The sequence below is a fragment of the Rutidosis leptorrhynchoides genome, chromosome 1 (genome assembly GCF_046630445.1).
Source record: "Rutidosis leptorrhynchoides isolate AG116_Rl617_1_P2 chromosome 1, CSIRO_AGI_Rlap_v1, whole genome shotgun sequence".
NCBI lineage: Eukaryota > Viridiplantae > Streptophyta > Magnoliopsida > Asterales > Asteraceae > Rutidosis > Rutidosis leptorrhynchoides.
Genome location: NC_092333.1, coordinates 597,714,375 through 597,733,103, shown reverse-complemented (window position 1 = coordinate 597,733,103; position 18,729 = coordinate 597,714,375). Strand labels below are relative to the sequence as shown.

General features: G+C 31.7%; 1 protein-coding gene across 1 annotated transcript; it reads right to left on the bottom strand.

The window, feature by feature from the left end:
* Positions 1-7,491: 7,491 nt before the first annotated feature.
* On the bottom strand, positions 7,492-9,080 carry LOC139883865 (uncharacterized). The gene is made up of 4 exons (XM_071867981.1): positions 8,736-9,080; positions 8,365-8,529; positions 8,235-8,286; positions 7,492-7,894 (listed from the first exon to the last, which is right to left on the bottom strand). The coding sequence occupies exons 1-4, from the start codon at positions 8,990-8,992 to the stop codon at positions 7,802-7,804; spliced, it is 567 nt and encodes a 188-aa protein (XP_071724082.1). The 5' UTR covers positions 8,993-9,080; the 3' UTR covers positions 7,492-7,801.
* Positions 9,081-18,729: the final 9,649 nt, after the last annotated feature.

Below are 18,729 nucleotides of genomic sequence, written 5' to 3'. Positions count from 1 at the left end.
TTGCCTTCAAACTCCGCGAGTCGCGGAGATTGAAATTACAGCTCAGTCCCTTTTGGAGTCTTTCTTGCCGACGGTTTTAATTATAAATATAATATATTAAATAATTATAAGAATTATTTAAATATTATATTATATTTATGTGCATAGTTGACTTGTAATTTTTAGTCCGTTGCGTCGAGCGTTGAGAGTTGACTCTGGTCCCGGTTCCGGATTTTCGAACGTCCTTGCGTACAATTTAATATCTTGTACTTTGCGTTTTGAATCTTGTACTTTTGTAATTTCGAGACGTTTCTTGTCAATAATTGAAACCTTTTTTATTGTCTTTTGTACTTTTGAGCTTTTTGATCGTTTGCGTCTTCAATTCGTCGAATCTGTCTTTTGTCTTCACCTTTTATTATTTAAACGAATATCACTTGTAAATAGAACAATTGCAACTAAAAGCTTGTCTTTCTTGAGGAATAATGCTATGAAATATATGTTTGTTTTTAGCATTATCAGTAATGCAATCACTTCGGCATGATTTGATGATGTAGCAACAAGTGTTTGTTTTTGAAAACGCCATGATATTGCAGTACCTCCATTTAGGAATACATATCCAGTTTGAGATTTAGCTTTATGTGGATCAGATAAATAACCTGCATCAGCATAACCAACCAAATCTTGTTTTGATTCGTTAGAATAAAATAATCCTAAATCAGTAGTTCCTCGAAGGTATCGAAATACGTGTTTGATCCCATTCCAGTGTCTTTTGGTAGGAGCAGAGCTGAACCTTGCCAACAAATTAACTGCAAAAGAAATGTCAGGTCTTGTACAATTTGTAAGATACATAAGAGCTCCAATTGCACTAAGATATGGTACTTTTGGTCCAAGAATATCTTCATGATCTTCACATGGACGAAATGGATCAGTTTCAACATTGAGTGATCTAACAACCATAGGAGTACTTAATGGTTTTGCCTTGTCCATATTGAAACGTTTCAGAATCTTTTCAGTATATGTTGTTTGATGTACAAGTAAACCATTAGGCATATGCTCAATTTGTAAACCAAGGCAATACTTGGTTTTTCCGAGATCTTTCATTTCAAATTCTTTCTTTAGAAGTTGAATGGCTTCATGGATCTCTTTATTTGTACCTATGATGTTAAGATCATCAACATAAACAGCTATGATCACATATCCGGATGTTGTTTTCTTAATGAAAACACAAGGACAAGTAAGGTTATTTGTATACCCTTTGCTTATCAAGTAATCACTTAATCGGTTATACCACATACGTCCCGATTGTTTTAACCCATATAAAGATCTTTGTAATTTAATCGAATACATTTCTTTGGGTTTTGCATTTGATGCTTCTGGTACCTTAAATCCTTCAGGTATCTTCATATATATATCACTATCAAGTGATCCATATAGATAAGCAGTCACAACATCCATGAGATGTATTTCTAAATTTTTAGAAACTGCCAGGCTGATTAAGTATCTAAAAGTAATTGCATCCATAACAGGGGAATAAGTTTCTTCATAATCAATTCCCGGTCTTTGAGAAAAACCTTGAGCTACAAGTCTAGCTTTATACCTTGTAACTTCATTTTTCTCATTTCTTTTTCGGACAAAAATCCATCTGTATCCTACAGGTTTCACATCTTTAGGAGTGAGAATGATGGATCCGAAAACTTTTCTTTTATTGAGTGATTCTAATTCAGCTCGTATTGCTTCTTTCCATTGAGCCCAATCATGTCTATTTTGACATTCAACCATAGATGTTGGTTCTGGATCATCATCATTATTCATAATGTCATATGCAACATTAAATGAAAATTTCTCATCAAGATTTTTCATTTCATTTCGGTTCCATAATATTTTTGAATGTGCATAATTGATTGCAATTTCTGTATTGACATCATCAATCTCCTCTGCAGTAGGAGTACTCATTTGTGGTTCTTTTTGAACACTTTCTTTTACCTTATTATCAGCTGATTTTCTTTTTCGAGGATTTTTATCTTTGGAACCAACTGGTCTCCCACGTTTCAGACGTGGCATAGATTCTTGAGTGACTACATTATCAGTTTTCCGATTTGGAATCTCAACTCGAGCTGGAGTATTAACTGCTGGTATATATGATTTAGTCACCCTTTTTGTATCTGTGAATGCATCAGGCAATTGATTTGCAAGTTCTTGTATATGCATTATCTTTTGAACTTCTATCTCGCATTCTTTTGTGCGAGGATCAAGATACTTTAATTGAGGTTCACACCATGAAACATCATTTTCTTTATTTTTTATTTCTCCCCCTAATCTAGGAAACAATGTTTCATTAAAATGACAATCAGCAAAACGTGCTGTAAAAACATCACCTGTCATAGGTTCAATATACCTTATGATTGAAGATGTTTCATATCCAACATATATTCCCAACCTCCTTTGAGGACCCATTTTTGTACGTTGTGGTGGCGCAATTAGAACATATACTGCACAACCAAATGTTCTAAGGTGGGAAATATTTGGCTCTTGACCAAAAGCAAGCTGTAGGGGGGAATATTTATGACTTGCACTTGGTCTTATGCGAATCAATGCAGCAGCATGTAAAATTGCATGACCCCATATAGATACAGGTAGTTTTGTTTTCATTATCAATGGTCTAGCGATTAACTGTAAACGTTTAATCAGTGACTCGGCTAAACCATTTTGTGTATGCACATGAGCAACAGAATGTTCAACAACAATTCCTATAGACATGCAATAGTCATTAAATGTTTGAGATGTAAACTCACCAGCATTATCAAGTCTCACCTTTTTAATGATGTAATCAGGAAAATGTGCTCTCAATTTAATAATTTCGGCAAGAAATTTTGCAAATGCTACATTACGGCTTGATAACAGACAAACATGAGACCATCTACTAGATGCGTCTATTAGGACCATGAAATATCTAAATGGTCCACATGGTGGATGAATTGGTCCACAAATATCACCTTGAATTCTTTCAAGAAACATTGGTGATTCTTTCTCAACCTTAAGTGGTGAGGGTCTAGTTATCAATTTTCCAAGAGAGCAAGATATACATGGAACCATTGTATCATGAAGGATTTTTCTATCCTTCAGTGGATGTCCATGTGTACATTCAATAATTCTTTTCATCATTGTTGATCCTGGATGACCCAATCTGTTATGCCATAAATTAAATACACCAGGATCAATATACTTTTCTTTAATCACCATATGTGCTTCTGGTACATTTATATGTGTATAATGTAATCCAGAATTAAGTCTTTGCAGTTTTTCAATCACGTGATTCTTGTTAGTGATACTTAAATATTTCTCATTTTCTACCGTTACTGACTGATAATCATATCCATTAAGGTATATGTCAGAAAAACTCAATAAATTTCTGCTTGACTTAGGAGAGAATAAGGCATTATTAATTAAAAATGTTGTACCATTTGGTAATATGAATTTTGCCTTTCCTATCCCTTCTATCAAGTTAGCAGCACCTGATATTGTATGTATAGTTCCTTCCGTTGGTTTCAAATCAATGAAATATTTTTCTGATTTAAGTATAGTGTGTATAGTACCACTATCTGCTATACAGAGATCTCCACTACTTGATTGATGTTGTGTTCCAGCAGAATTCATATTAAACTTCATATATAAGAAACAAACAGTAAGTATATAAATGTTACACAAAATGTTTATTACACACAAATAGATAAAACTGAAACATTTGACATACATAGAATTGAAACATCAAACATAGAACTGAAACATTTGATAAAACATATAGAACTGAAACATTTGAGAAAACATGATGACAAAGGTTAAATCGTTTTATTTATAAAAGAAACATATTAATTTAATTCAAGAAATCTTCATATAAATCAGATGGTTGCTCAGTGACTGTTGGATCAATATTATCCACAAAATTTACTTCCTTTTCTTTACCTTTCAGCGAATCCTGATACATCTTAACAAGATGTTTAGATGTTCGGCAAGTATTAGCCCAGTGACCCATTCTACCACATCTGTAACAAGATTCTTCAGAATTTTTAGAAGAATTTTCTTCAACATCTTGTTTAGTGGGCTTGTTTTGTGGTTGATATTTATATTTTCGTGGATTATTATTTCTTTGACCACCACGGCCACGACCACGGCCACGTCCACGCCCATTTCCATTACCATAAGGATGGTTTCTACCATAGTTATGGCTTTTGGCATGATGATGGCGATGGTTATTATAACCACGACCTTGCCCGCGTCCTTGTCCCTGTTTATAATTATTTGCAGTATTTGCTTCAGGGATTGCAAGTGTACCAGTAGGACGGGATTGCTGATTTTTCATTAATAGCTCATCATTTTGCTCTGCAACCAAGAGATATGAATTAAGTTCAGGATATGTATTGAACTTTAGCATTCGCAAATTTCTTTGCACTGTGATGTTGGCAGCATTCATTGTGGAGAAAGTTTTCTCCAACATGTCTGCATCACTTATTTCATGTCCACAGAATTTAAGTTGTGAGACTGTATTATACAGAGCTGAGCTGTATTCATTTACTTTCTTAAAGTCTTGGAACCTTAATGTTCTCCATTGATCCATAGCAGCTGGAAGTAAAATTTCTCTTTGATTATTGAATCTGCTTTTGAGACCTTCCCATAAAACATGGGGATCTTCTACAGTCACATAATTATTTTGTAAGCATTCATCAATATGTTAATGAATAAAGCAACATGCCGTTGCTTGTTCTTTTTCGGAACAAGTGTTGTTTTCATTTATGGTTTCAAGAATGCCCATTGATTTAAGATGCATTTTTACTTTTATAACCCATGGCATGTAGTTGTTTCCCGTTGATTCTAAAGGAGTAAATTTAAGCTTTTCCAGATTCGACATTTTCTATTATCAAAAATTAAAACAAACAACATGATAAATTAGAGTCAATTTATATTCATAAGTATATAAACATTAAACATAAATTTAATATAACATAAATGATAAGTAGGCGACATTGTCGACCATATGTAAGCAATCATAAATAAATGTTATATAACATAAATGATAATTAGGTGACAGTGTCGACCATATAAATGTTAGATAATAGAAATATAAATGTTAGTAACATAAATGATAATTAGGCGACAGTGTCGACCATATATTATTCAGGTGGTATAACCGACCATATATCATTTAGGTGGCAGAGCCAACCATAATTAGTATTAAGATTATCGTGCTGATAACGTGTTATAATTCAGTAGGCTTATAACTACCTTTAGTGGTTTGATTCTTGATGTTATAATTCAGTAGGCTTATAACTACCTTTAGTGGTTTGATTCTTGATTAAGAATGCTAATAATGAAGTGTAAGAACAAAGATAATAATATAGAGAAAGAAAGAAACACTTTGTAAGTGTGAGAAAATGGTGCAAGTTTAATGCTTGCATTAATGGCTATTTATAGCAAAAATATCACAAGTTTAGGTAATACAATAATATTACTTTTGTGTATCAATAATTGACTATCCATTTATATATGTATATATTTATATATTATAACAATAGTCAATTTATTAGTACTATGCTTCAATTAATCTTTTATGAAGATATATTATTTACCAAAGGAAGTTGAATCCCTCTTTCTATTGTTGACATCAATCAATTAATTGCAGATTTCATAATTCATCACCTTCAATGGCAGCTTCAAAACCTATTCTTGATCCTATAAAAAAGATGCAATTCAATGATACAAGCATTTTCATATACACATTCATAAATAAACATCAAGTATATATAAATATAAACATAACCAATTCCATATATGTGTACTCTCCTCCTAATCTATTATAATCAGGAGATTTGAACATTACTTTCCAAATCATCAAAAAGTTGCTTTGAAATCAAGACCCCATTTTGAAAATCAAGCAGATTTTGGGATTTCTTACAAGTCGTAGGATGTCTGCAACCATCATCGTCGGAGGTCTGAAACTATCGCACACCGCTGCCTCCACCATCGTACCTTAAATCTGAAGTAGCTTGCGATTCCGGTCGATTTCGCGACTTTAACGTATTCTGGTCGAAAGTGGATTTGTCAATGGATTTAATTGCAATGGGATATGTATTTTTTCAACTTTAATGGGTTTTGATTCAAACGGCAGTTTATAAGCTTAGATCTGAAAGTCTTTATGTTCAAAGATTGGTAGGGGTGAAGGGTACAAATGATAGTCCACGTGTTACTAAGTTTTTTTTTTCTTACACTTCATTCTCTTAGTTTTTTTTTTATAGCAGAAAGGAAAGGAAACACACAGATCAAAAATTATTAGTCATTCTCGAGTTTTAATTTTAAGCAGAAAGGAGAAGAGAGGAGATGATTGAGAAAGATAGTACAGTTATATTTTGTTAACAGCACTCTCCGCCCATATTTGAACGGATTAGGAAGGATAGTAAAACACTATCATCTCCTTTATTTTTAACTCCTTACTGCTGAGAAAAAAACTCAAGAATGCAACGTTAAGGAAAACATGAAAGAGAGTTGAACCAATTAAATAAAATATTTTACGGTATATTTCATTAGGGTATATTGAGAAGTTACCTAAGATAATGGTAGATAAATCAAAATTGATTGTGAAAATATAAATTCTTTGTAATTTTGTTTGGTTGTCTTTAGGGATGGCAGATATTTCATTCGTGGATATTCACCCGATATTATTCATATATAGTGGATATGAATGATGTAAAAGGATGAATAATGAATATAGATATGCATATGTATATGGGTGATTTAAATATTTTGTGGATCAAATATAGATAATAATTTAACATCTATATATATATATATATATATATATATATATATATATATATATATATATATATATATATATATATGTATATATCCATTATCACCCGAAATATATCAATATACACATATATACATACTAAAATAAGGGTTATGATAGTCACAATTATTAAATTGTCAGTAACAATTATCGAAGTTAGATATTTAGATTAGTTTAAACGTATATTAACTTATATTATACTAACGTATTTTGCTATATAAAGATTAAATATTTACAAATGTTATAATATGTATTAAATTTTTAAAATCGCCGTTACATTAATATTTCAGTTGATATCCAATGGATATCCATTAACCCAACGTAGTGGGCCGCCGGGCCTCCATCTAGTTTATAAAAGTCACCGAACTTTTTAACGGGATTTATCTTTTTTCCTTTCTGCCGCGAGTTAAATTTCTCCGTCATCACCGCCCGACTCGAAATAATTTTACGAACAAAACGCAATTGATTATATTGGAAATAGAGTTTTTTTTTTTTTAAAGAAAACATTTTGAATTAATTATAAATTTTATATATACGAGTAGATGGCTAGAACAAGTGGTAAATGCATTAGTTTGTAAAGGGAAAAAAATCGGAGTTCGAGTCCTTATGCCCCCTTTTTTCCGCAATTTTTCCCTTCAGTTCTCTCTCAACATTAGTTTCATAAAAAGCATTAAAATGTCCCAATGCAAAGCGGGATCCATTAGATATATTAGATACCAAACAACATATATTCAAATACAACCGCAGCATCGCGCGGTCAAATTTTTCCTAGTTTATATAAAAAAGAAAACCTTACATGTTAAATAGTTTGATCAACCAAAAGCAATCAATAAACACCTGTACTACTCATTTTATTTCTATCTCTTCTCATGCTCATGATGATATGATATTGCCTTCCTTTGTTTTTGCACAAGTAGCAGAAAAAAACCTTAAACTCGTTGCAACTGATCCTCAAAATATGTGAAATACGAACAATGGATTTCAGTCTATACGAAAAGTTTCAAATGGTTGCTGCATAAACGTCTCAGGTACCGCATAAAGCAAAATGACCATTGACGCCATGAACAATGTGAACTGTGACACAAAGAGATGGGTTAAAGAAGTGACGCTTTCGACACATTTACTTATAAATGGGTCGAATTATGTTATGTCTTATGCATAACCAGCGAAATGCATACTATTAAAAAGTTGAAATCGGCCTAAAATGTATTCTTAATCAATACAACCTCTGATTTGCTTTAATATTTTTTTTTTTCAGTTGGTAACGATTTGACGTATCAATTAGCTATCAAGAAAATGGGAAAAAGGGTGCTTGCAGGTCAACCTGTAACGCCCAATTTACCACTCCAAACACAAAATTAAAGAGCTTAAAAAAGTTTTGATATCCAAATGATTATATTTAGTGTTCACATACCACAAGAGGAAGAGTCAAGAAACTCCAAATCGGCCACAAAGCAAAACAGAATCTGCAAAGAAATCATATCATTATTAACTTATAATCGAAACTTTAAAAAAGGAAAAAGCGCAACGAAGGTTAATCATACAAACAAAACGAAAAGAGTGCTAGAATGGTGACAAGTGGCAAGGCGTATGTAGTTGATAGAGCCCTTTTCTCACTAGATTCCCCAGTACTCCATGCTGACATACTCGTATACAAGAAATATATTACATTCAAGCTTACACCAAAAAGGCCAACGTACATCTGCGCTCTGCGTAAAATTTATAATTAAGTAGTTTAGCATGAAGTTTCAGAATGCAGAAAAATTAGTATTTGATTATAACAGTCAACTTTAACCATTAGGCAAATTGAAAATAATGGGTGTAATTGATTAAATTGATGAAAGTTGGTCAGTTTGTTTAAACATTAGGCAAATTGAAAATTGAAATAATAATAAGGTGATATAAGTATATATACCTTCTTATTCTAGTATCATGAAACAGAAGATAAATCAAATTTGAGTGGCAATCTCCAAAATATACTATAAAAACTGCTGAAACAATCCAAAGAACATTCTCTAAAACCTCCACTCGTGTTTTGGCTGTCGGAAACATTGGGGATTGAGACTGTGGTATCGAACGAGCATCGTCTTCAAGATCATCACCACTTGAAGCACAGTCATAGCTTTGTCTCTGTCTCATATACCCACCAGAAGTTGCTGTTCCACTAGACATTATTAGTCCAATTTCACTAATTAACAATAGGATTTAAGACATTGAATGAAACAGGGAATTAAGTTGGATTACATGTGTTTTGAGTTGGTTAACTACTGAGGGATTTGTAAATAATGTGTGTGTGACAAAGTGATGATGAAACAGTTGGTTTTATAGTTGAGAAATGCCAGATTCGTTACTTGCATCTGTTGGCAATATTTTTCTTTTAATTTTTTTTTAAGTATCATTTATCTTCTTTCAAGAATAACATTAACTTATCATCACAATAAAAAGATAATTTGATCATATAAAGTATGTTATCCCCAAACTAAGTAGTGATAAGAACATAAAAGGTGTACTACCATAGTTGGTATATTTGAACCAACTTTTGTTCTAATTCATTTCTTTTGAAGCAACTTTTTTTCTCAAAACCTCATAATAGTGGGACCCCCATTCATTCTCTAGACTCCATTTTCAAAACAAGGCAAAAGAATAATTGGAAGGCAAGCAACTTTTGTTCTAAATATAATTTCTTTTTCAAGGTAAAGTGAATTGGGAATAAGTAATAAGACCACTTTAGCCCTATACATAAAGATGGAGCAAAATAGCATGCTTGCTCCCCACTCTTATCTTCCATCCAAACCCACCACCCATATCATATCATAATGGAAGTAAGATGCCTAAAACAAGTAAGCCTACAACAATAAACAATCTTGAATGACATCCTTTTTATAGAATTTTGTGACCAAAAAAGTTCAAAAACAAGTCAAAGGATGCTACCATTGTTGCACATGGTAACTAGATCCAACAATGTTGCATACAAAACATCTAGAGATAATTGACCTAAATCTCTTTGTTTCGCCGTCTGAATCCTGTTTTTGAAGCCTATATTCATCTGTTATTCCGTTGCCCACCACCAACCACCATGACATGCCACCTTCACTGTCTTCTGGATCAGCGTGTGCCACCAGACCTACCGCTTCACCCGGCTCTACCTCAAAATACTAACTTAAGATGAAACGACCTCGACTCATTTTCCGAAAAATGACAATTTTTTTTTATTTTGTTAAAACCTGCGCGATGCACAGGTTGATGTTGCACAACGCGCACATCGCCTGTTCCAGTTTCTGATCAATTTTTAGCTTATGTCACTTTTGTGTTCTTTATATCCTCATGTTATTTCTCTTTAACCGGTGCGATTCATAAGTTAATCTAATTATTACTTTCTTGTTCTCCCGTTCTCAAAGTAAATTCCCTTTTCTTTTTATTCTAAAACACATATAACAAGTTTTACTTTTTCAGATCTAATATTTGTATTCATCCGTAATTCACCACGCTTTATTGACCTATTATTAGATTTAAATTCCTCATTGTATAACTCACATCATGTACAGATATCTACTTTCCTTAAAAGAACTCTCAAGAACTCGTCCTTTAATTAATTTGATCTTTTGTTAACTTATAATATCTTATTTTCTTATTCTATTCGACATCAATTCCTTGTTTATAATTAGTATTTCTTCTCGAGTAATGAAGACACTCCTCCACTCCTCCCCCCCTTATATTTCAAATATTCAACCTTGTCGAATTCATTTAACCATCGCTATCTGTAATATGTAGAGTAATCGTTCTCTATTTACTCTTAACCTTCCGTTCTATTCATTATACAATATCACGTTATTTTCTGATTTGAGTCACATCTCATTAAGTAATAATCGCCTTAGATTCGTCTAGTCTACTCTCATTCGGTGTTTTTGCTTAGAATATTTATCGATGCTTTCTATCATGACTTGACCCCTTCGTTAATATATAGCAGATTAATTCACTCTCTTTCCTTTCATTTATCGATTTATTATTCACTCATCACATATTTTACTTCTAAATCCTCATTACCTAATCATATCATCACTTACTTACTAAGTGATATTTAAACCGTATATAGATATACATATACACTCTCATTTCTTTATATTTCAATAAAATATTTATAATTTCACCCTTCAGTCTTTATTACCGATGATACACATAATTATTAACTCTTGTTACGGATTTTCTTGTTATTACTTCCTACCGTAATTCATCAATGTTAAATAATTTATCGATATTCATATACATTTTCCGGTGTTTTCTTTATTCAATTGTCGTATTCAATATTGTTTCAACACGTATATCTCAAAATTTACATGAGCATACATTATCTTATTATATCCCATTAGCGTTTAGTCTTTAAGTAGATTTTGATATCCTTATTAATCTACATACAACACACATCTCTTTACATGAAAGGTTTAATACTTTATAGTTTTCTCGTATACAATTATCAACCTCCAAAACTTATTTATTTGTGCTTATGAGTCCATCATAATATTCATGATTGTTTGTCGCTCACTTTTAAACTCGTAATCTTATACAAATTACTCTAGTTACTAATACGTCGTATTGGTCAATATCACAATACTCAGTTATTTACATCCATTACTTAGTTCACTCATATTGTGTCCATGTTATACATCATTCATATTCATTTAACAGCTGCATTTTTTTTTACATAATCACCCGTTGCTTTCTTACTAGGTGATTTTTATATCGTATATAACAGAATCAAGTTTATTCAATGTCTAAAAGTGACAACGTATCATTTTTCCTTACCAAATTAATCTCAATTTACATCTTACATACCTCTCCTCTTTATAACTCTTACAATCATGTCTTATTACTTCATTCCTCCAATTCTTACATTTAATCGTTATACATACTTTTATATATATATATATTGTTGTGATTTAGGAGTTTATAACTACCTTTAATAATGTAGTCTCTAATTAGAGAATAATAGAAAGAAGAGAGAGAGAGAGAGAGAGAGAGAGAGAGAGAGAGAGAGAGTATGTATATGAAAATATATATTCAAAGGTGTATCTTCTGCAAACTACATCTTCATATATTTATAGTACAACATAAGTTACTATGCAATTCGGTGGAAAATTTATAGTCACAAAATTGGCAGACATATTTGACTTTCATAACACTCCTCCTTGGATGACAATTTTAGTTCATTATAGAGCAACTAGTACCGCCTCATTAAAAACCTTGCTAAAGAAAACCCAGTGGGAAAAAACTTTAGCTAAGGGAAAAAGAGTGCAGCATAGAGTTGACTCCCCCTCAAGTAGACATCGCTTCAGCTGTTACATCTTTTGAACATGTCTCATGCCAATGTTACATCTTTTGAACATGTCTCATGCCAATGTTACATCTTTTGAACATGTCTCATGCCAATGTTATGAACGTGTGTTCTGAAAATAGCAGTTGGAAGTGCTTTGGTGAAAATATCAGCAGAGTTTTTCTGGATTGTACATATCTCATTTCAATCTGGTTGTCCTTAATGAGATTTTGAGTGTATTAGAAGAATCTAGGAGGTATGTGTTTTGTTCGGTCACTTTTGATATACCCTTCTTTCATCTGTGCTATGCAAGCTGCATTATCTTCATAGATAGTTGTTGGACTTTTATCGCGTTCTAGTCCACAAGAATCAGTAATGAGTTGTGTCATTGATCTCAACCAAAAATATTCCCGAGTAACTTCATATAATGCAATCACTTCGGCATGATTCGATGATGTTGCAACAAGTGTTTGTTTTTGAGAACGCCATGATATTGCAGTACCTCCATTTAGGAATACATATCTATTTTGAGATTTAGCTTTATGTGGATCAGATAAATAACATGCATCTGCATAACCAACCAAATCTTGTTTTGATTTGTTAGAATAAAATAATCCTAAATCAGTAGTTCCTCGAAGGTATCGAAATATGTGTTTGATCCCATTCCAGTGTCTTTAGGTAGGGCTGTGAGCTGAACCTTGCCAACAAATTAATTGCAATTCTTGTACAATTTGTAAGATATATAAGAGCCCCAATTTCACTAAGATATGGAACTTCTAATCCAAGAAGAACTTCACGGGGACGAAATTGATCTGTGTCAAAATTTAGTGATCTAACAACCATATTAGTACTTAATGATTTTGTCTTGTCCATATTAAAATGTTTTAAAATCTTTTCGGTATAAGTTGTTTGATATACAAGTAGGTCATTAGACATATGCTCAATTTGCAATCCAAGGCAATACTTGGGTTTTTTTTTCAAGATCTTTCATTTAATTTTTTTTTTTTTTAGAAGTTGAATGATTTCATAGATCTCTTTATTTGTTCATATGATGTTATGATCATTGACATAAACAACTTGCAATCACATATTCGGACATCGTTTTCTTAATAAGAACACATGTTCAAATAAGATTATTTGTATACCCTTTTTCTTATCAAGTAATCACTTAATCAGTTATACCATTGTATCAACCCATATAAAAATCTTTGTGATTTAATGGAATACATTTCTTTGGGTTTTGCATTAGATTTTTCTGATACCTTAAACCCTTCATGGATATTCATGTATATATCACTATCAAGTGATTCATTTAAATAAGTAGTAATAACATTTATGAGATGCATTTTTAAATTTTTAGAAACTGTTAGGCTGATTAAGTATCTAAAAATGATTGCATCCATAACAGGAGAATAAGTTTTCCTCATAATCCATTCATGGTCTTTGAGAGAAATCTTGAGTTACAAGTCTAGCTTTACCTTGTAACTTCATTTTTTCTCATTTCTTTTTCGGATAAAAATTCATTTTTTATCTCATACGTTTCACATCTTTAAAAGTGATAACGATTGATCCGAAAACTTTTCTTTTATTGAGAGATTCTAATTCAACTCGTATTGCTCTTTTCCAATGATCCCAATCATGTCTATTTTTTTCATGACAGATTTTGGTTCTAGATCATCATGATCATTCATGATGTCATATGCAACATTATATGAAAATATGTCATCAAGATTTTTCATGTCAATTCGGTTCCATAATATTTTTTGAATGTGCATAATTGATTGCAATTTTCATATTGACATCATCAATCTCCTCTGCAGAAGGAGTATTGATTTGTGGTTCTCCTTGAACACTTTCTTTTACCTCATTATCAGCTGATTTTTTTCGATGATTTTTTTATCTTTGGAACCAATTGGTCTCCCACGTTTCTGGCGTGGCAAAGACTCATGAGTGACATTATTGCCAGCTTTTAGAATTTCAATTCTAGCTGAAGCATTTACTGCTAGTATATATGATTTAGTCACTACTTTTTGTATCTGTAAATACATCAGGTAATTTATTTGCAAGTTCTTGCATATGTATTATTTTTGAACTTTCTTTTTGCATTCTTTTGTGCGATGATCAAGATAGATTAATTTATGTTCACATCATGAAACATCATTTTATTTATTTTTTTTTATTTCTCCCCCTAATCTAGAGAACAATTTTTCATTAAAATGACAATCAGCAAAAACGTGCTTTAAAAACATCACCCATCATGGATTCAATATATCTTATGATTGAAGATGTTTCATATCCAACATATATTTCAATACTTCTTTGAGGAACCATTTGTTGTGGTGGTGCAATTAAAAATACACTGCACAATCAAATGTTCTAAGATGGAAAATATTTGGCTCTCGACTAAAATTAAGTTGGTAATGAAGAATATTTATGACTTGCACTTGGTTTAATGCGAATTAATGTCGCATCATGTAAATTTATATGTCCCCATATAAATATTGAGAGTTTTGTACTCATTACCAATTGTCTAGCTATTAGCTGCAAGCGTTTATCTATTAATTCAACTAAACCAATTTTGTGTATGCACATGAGCAACTGGATGTTCAACAACAATCCCTGTAGACATATAATAATCATTAAATGCTTGAGATGTTAACTCACCAGCATTATCAAGTCTCATCCTTTTAATGGTGTAATCAGAATAATGTGTTCTCAATTTAATAATTTGTGCAAGAAACTTTGCAAATGCCATATTACGGCTTAATAACACACAAACATGAGACCATCCGCTAGATGCATCTATTAGAACCATGAAATATCAAAATGGTCCACATGATGGATGAATTGGTCCATATATATAACCTTGAATTCTTTCAAGAAACATTGGTGATTTTTTCTCAATATTCTTTTCATTAATCACCATATGTGCTTTTCATTAATCACCATATGTGCTTTTTCATTAATCACCATATGTGCTTTTTCATTAATCACCATATGCGCTTTTCATCATATATCCTTTTCACCATATGCGCTTTTAATCATATGCGCTGCGCTTTTCATCATATGCACTTTTCATCATATGCGCTTTTAATCATATTCGCTGCGCTTTTCATCATATGTATCACACCCCCAGTTAGGGCCTGGGCGAAATGTGACTTAATATCAAAATATACCAACATATTATAATAACGAGAACAATACTAAATGAGAAAATTAACTTTAATGAGTACGCAGAGGAAAATGAAATGTCGTTACAACGGAATAAAGTAAATGTTTAAATGCAATAGTGAAATATGCGATAATCTCTTGATCCTATGTCCAAGTAGCATCACATAAGCAGTAGATAAGTAAGCTTGAATCAAACAGCACCTGAGACAAAACATGCTAAAGTGTCAACCAAAAAGGTTGAGTGAAGTTCATAGGTTTAACAAAAGTTTGATCGTTGTTTTAGACCACAAGATTTAGTTTGTAAAGTTGATCTCCCGCAGGATCTAAAGTTATGCCAAAGCGTGATATTTAGACTAAACGTTTAAGTTTGCCCCATGATAAGTTGTGTCTGTCCATGTCGGTTTTAATTTCATTATCAAGTAATACAAAGACTGAGTCAAATGTATCGGGGACGTTACTCCCGATAGGCCTACCCCCAATAATTAAGCATGCAGCAGCAACTAAAAATATCACTGTAGGGACTTAGTCGGACATAGCCGGGTATAGCATAGTTTAACAGTTTGGTACTTGTGTCTAAAGTGTAAAAAGTAAAAACATCATGTGTCTCACCCCAAGTAAAGTAAGTAAGTTTGCTATCAATAAAGAGGGGCTATGAATTCACCTTAGTAAGTAGAGAGAGAGTTATTCCTCGGAATAGAGAGTTGAACGAGTGAGCAGAAAAGTCAACCTTTGACATTTAAGAGTAGTTAAGTGTTTTGCCCATGTTTGAGTTTAAGTACATGTTTATGTATAGTTTGTTTCACTAAGTTTCTATTCCTAGTAAGATTCTATACTTAGAAAGTTTCTACTTAAAGAGTGTTTTCCATTTTAGGATACTTGTCGTATTAGATCAGCTTCCAATCACCCCTTTCCTTTCGAATGGCCATTTGAGATCTAGGGGCTTGAGCCATAGGACCCTTTAAATCGGAAATCCAAACCCTCTTCCTAGAGTCTCGTATAACCATTCGTCAAGAAAGTTCGAAGATCTATACATCTCTAATACATATCCCAAAACGTTCTTAAGTGTTATAATATAAGTAGTAGGTTATAGGTGATAGTAATAGTAATAGTGTATACATGTTAATTAATAGTATAAGTAGTATTAGGGTTTCATTAATTAGAGTTAGTTATTTAAAGTAGTAATTAATTAACTAGGGTATAGTAATTAATGTCCTAGGGTTTCATAAATTAGGGTTTAGTAAATTAGGGTTTTATTTAATGTAATAATGATTAGGTAATGATTAGGATTTAATAATTAAAGTGGTATTAAATAATTAGGATTAGGTTTAATGAATTAGGGTTTAATAATTAATTAGGTTTTTAATAAAACTAGGGTTTTAATTAAAGTAGTATAATTTAAATTAGGGTTTAGGGTTTTAGTGTATATATGTATATAATGTCGTGTATATGTATATATGTATATAAAAATTTATTTTTTTACATGTATATATATGTATGTGTGATATGTTCTAGAGGGTGTGTATGAAACGGCTATCAGTTTTATATTTATTTACTACAGAAAATCACCTAAATTAAACTAAAACACAAAAGGCAAGTATACCTATCGTGTAATAATATAGCTAAGGTAAAGTCCGGGAGGTCGATCCGTAGACACTATTATTGGGTGTCTTACTAGGTCAAATTAGTAAATTAAGTAGTTAAACTAGATTTAGTAATATATAGTAATTATAGGTAACTTTGGGGGGATTTACCGTTTAATGACCGGTTTGTCGATTTTATATTGTTAAGCGTAAAAATAAATGACAATAATTAAATTGCGTAAAATAAATAAATGACGATAAATAAAATAACAATAAATAAAATTGCGATAGAATATGAAATAAAAGGATTATGCTTATTTAAACTTCCGTAATCATGATGTTTGACGTTTGATTTTAATTAATTGTTATCGAGTTAATTGTCCTTTGTCCCGGTTTATTTGATACCTATATGGTTTTTGTCCATAATAGTCCATCGGTCATAAATATAAAGTGCGAGTGTCCTCATCAAATTACCCTTATACCCGAAGTCAAATATTCCCACTAATTAAGGATTTAAACTGTGATGCAGTTATCACTTCTGTCAACAATTACACCAGTTATCAATGTATGTAATCCACCCCTGTTTTGATTAGATATGAATATTAATTTACCCACTTGATCAGTTTGAATAATCAATTACCCGACCCGAATAATTAATTAAATGATTATAATAGATTCCATATAAACGTCACTAAATAGGACAACCATAATCATTATTAATTATTAGGTTAATTAATTTGAAGATAGGTTCGACAGACTCCAATGAGTTGTCACTCAATTAGACAATACCCCCAATCTATTAATAGTCAATAGTCCAATTTCCACAAGTGTCGGTCTTTTGCCCAAACCTTAATTATGGTCCAAAGTTCAATAACCTCGTCTTAATATTTAGTCAAACATTACGATTACTTCGACTTAAATAAGCATAATAATAACTTAGTTACGAGACATTAATTTAAAAAGGAAGAACATAACTTACAATGATTATTTATAGCGTAGCGTTACACGGACATAGTTTCGATTTAAAACCCGTAAAACATTCTTACAATAACCCAATTATTATTAAACTTAAATTATAATTATAATATATATATATATATATATATATATATATATATATATATATATATATATATATATATATATATATATATATATATATATATATATATATATATATATATCGTATATGATATGAGAAAGGAAAAGAAAAAGGTGTAGTTTCTTCATTACTCTGTGCCTTGCTTTTATAGGCAAATGATTGATACTGTTGTAGGTGGAATGTTAGCTGGCTACCATTCAAAGTTGAATCAATAATATCTCGTTGCGAATTATTGATTTGAAATTTTCACTTATGACCCTTTAACTATGCTCAATTAACAACTTTTTATTATTTATTATTATTCTTATTATGAATTATTTAAATATTATATTATATTCTTGTGCATAGTTGACTTGTACTTTCAGCTCCGTTGCGTCGAGCGTTGAAAGTTGGTTCATGTCTCGGTTCCGGATTTTCGAACGCCTTTTCGTATAATTTAATATCTTGTACTTTGCGTTTTGCGGCATGTACTTTTATAATTTTGAGACGTTTCTCATCAATAAATTGATCCACTTGAATTGTACTTTGTACTTTTTAGCTTTTTGGTCATTTGCGTCTTCAAATCGTCGAATCTGTCTTTTGTCTTCACCTTTTATTATTTAAACGATAATTACTTGAAATTAGAACAATTGCAACTAAAAGCTTGTCTTTCTTGAAGGATAATGCTATGAAATATATGTTCGTTTTTAGCATTATCAAATATTCCCACACTTGAGCGTTGCTTGTCCTCAAGCAATATAGAACTTGA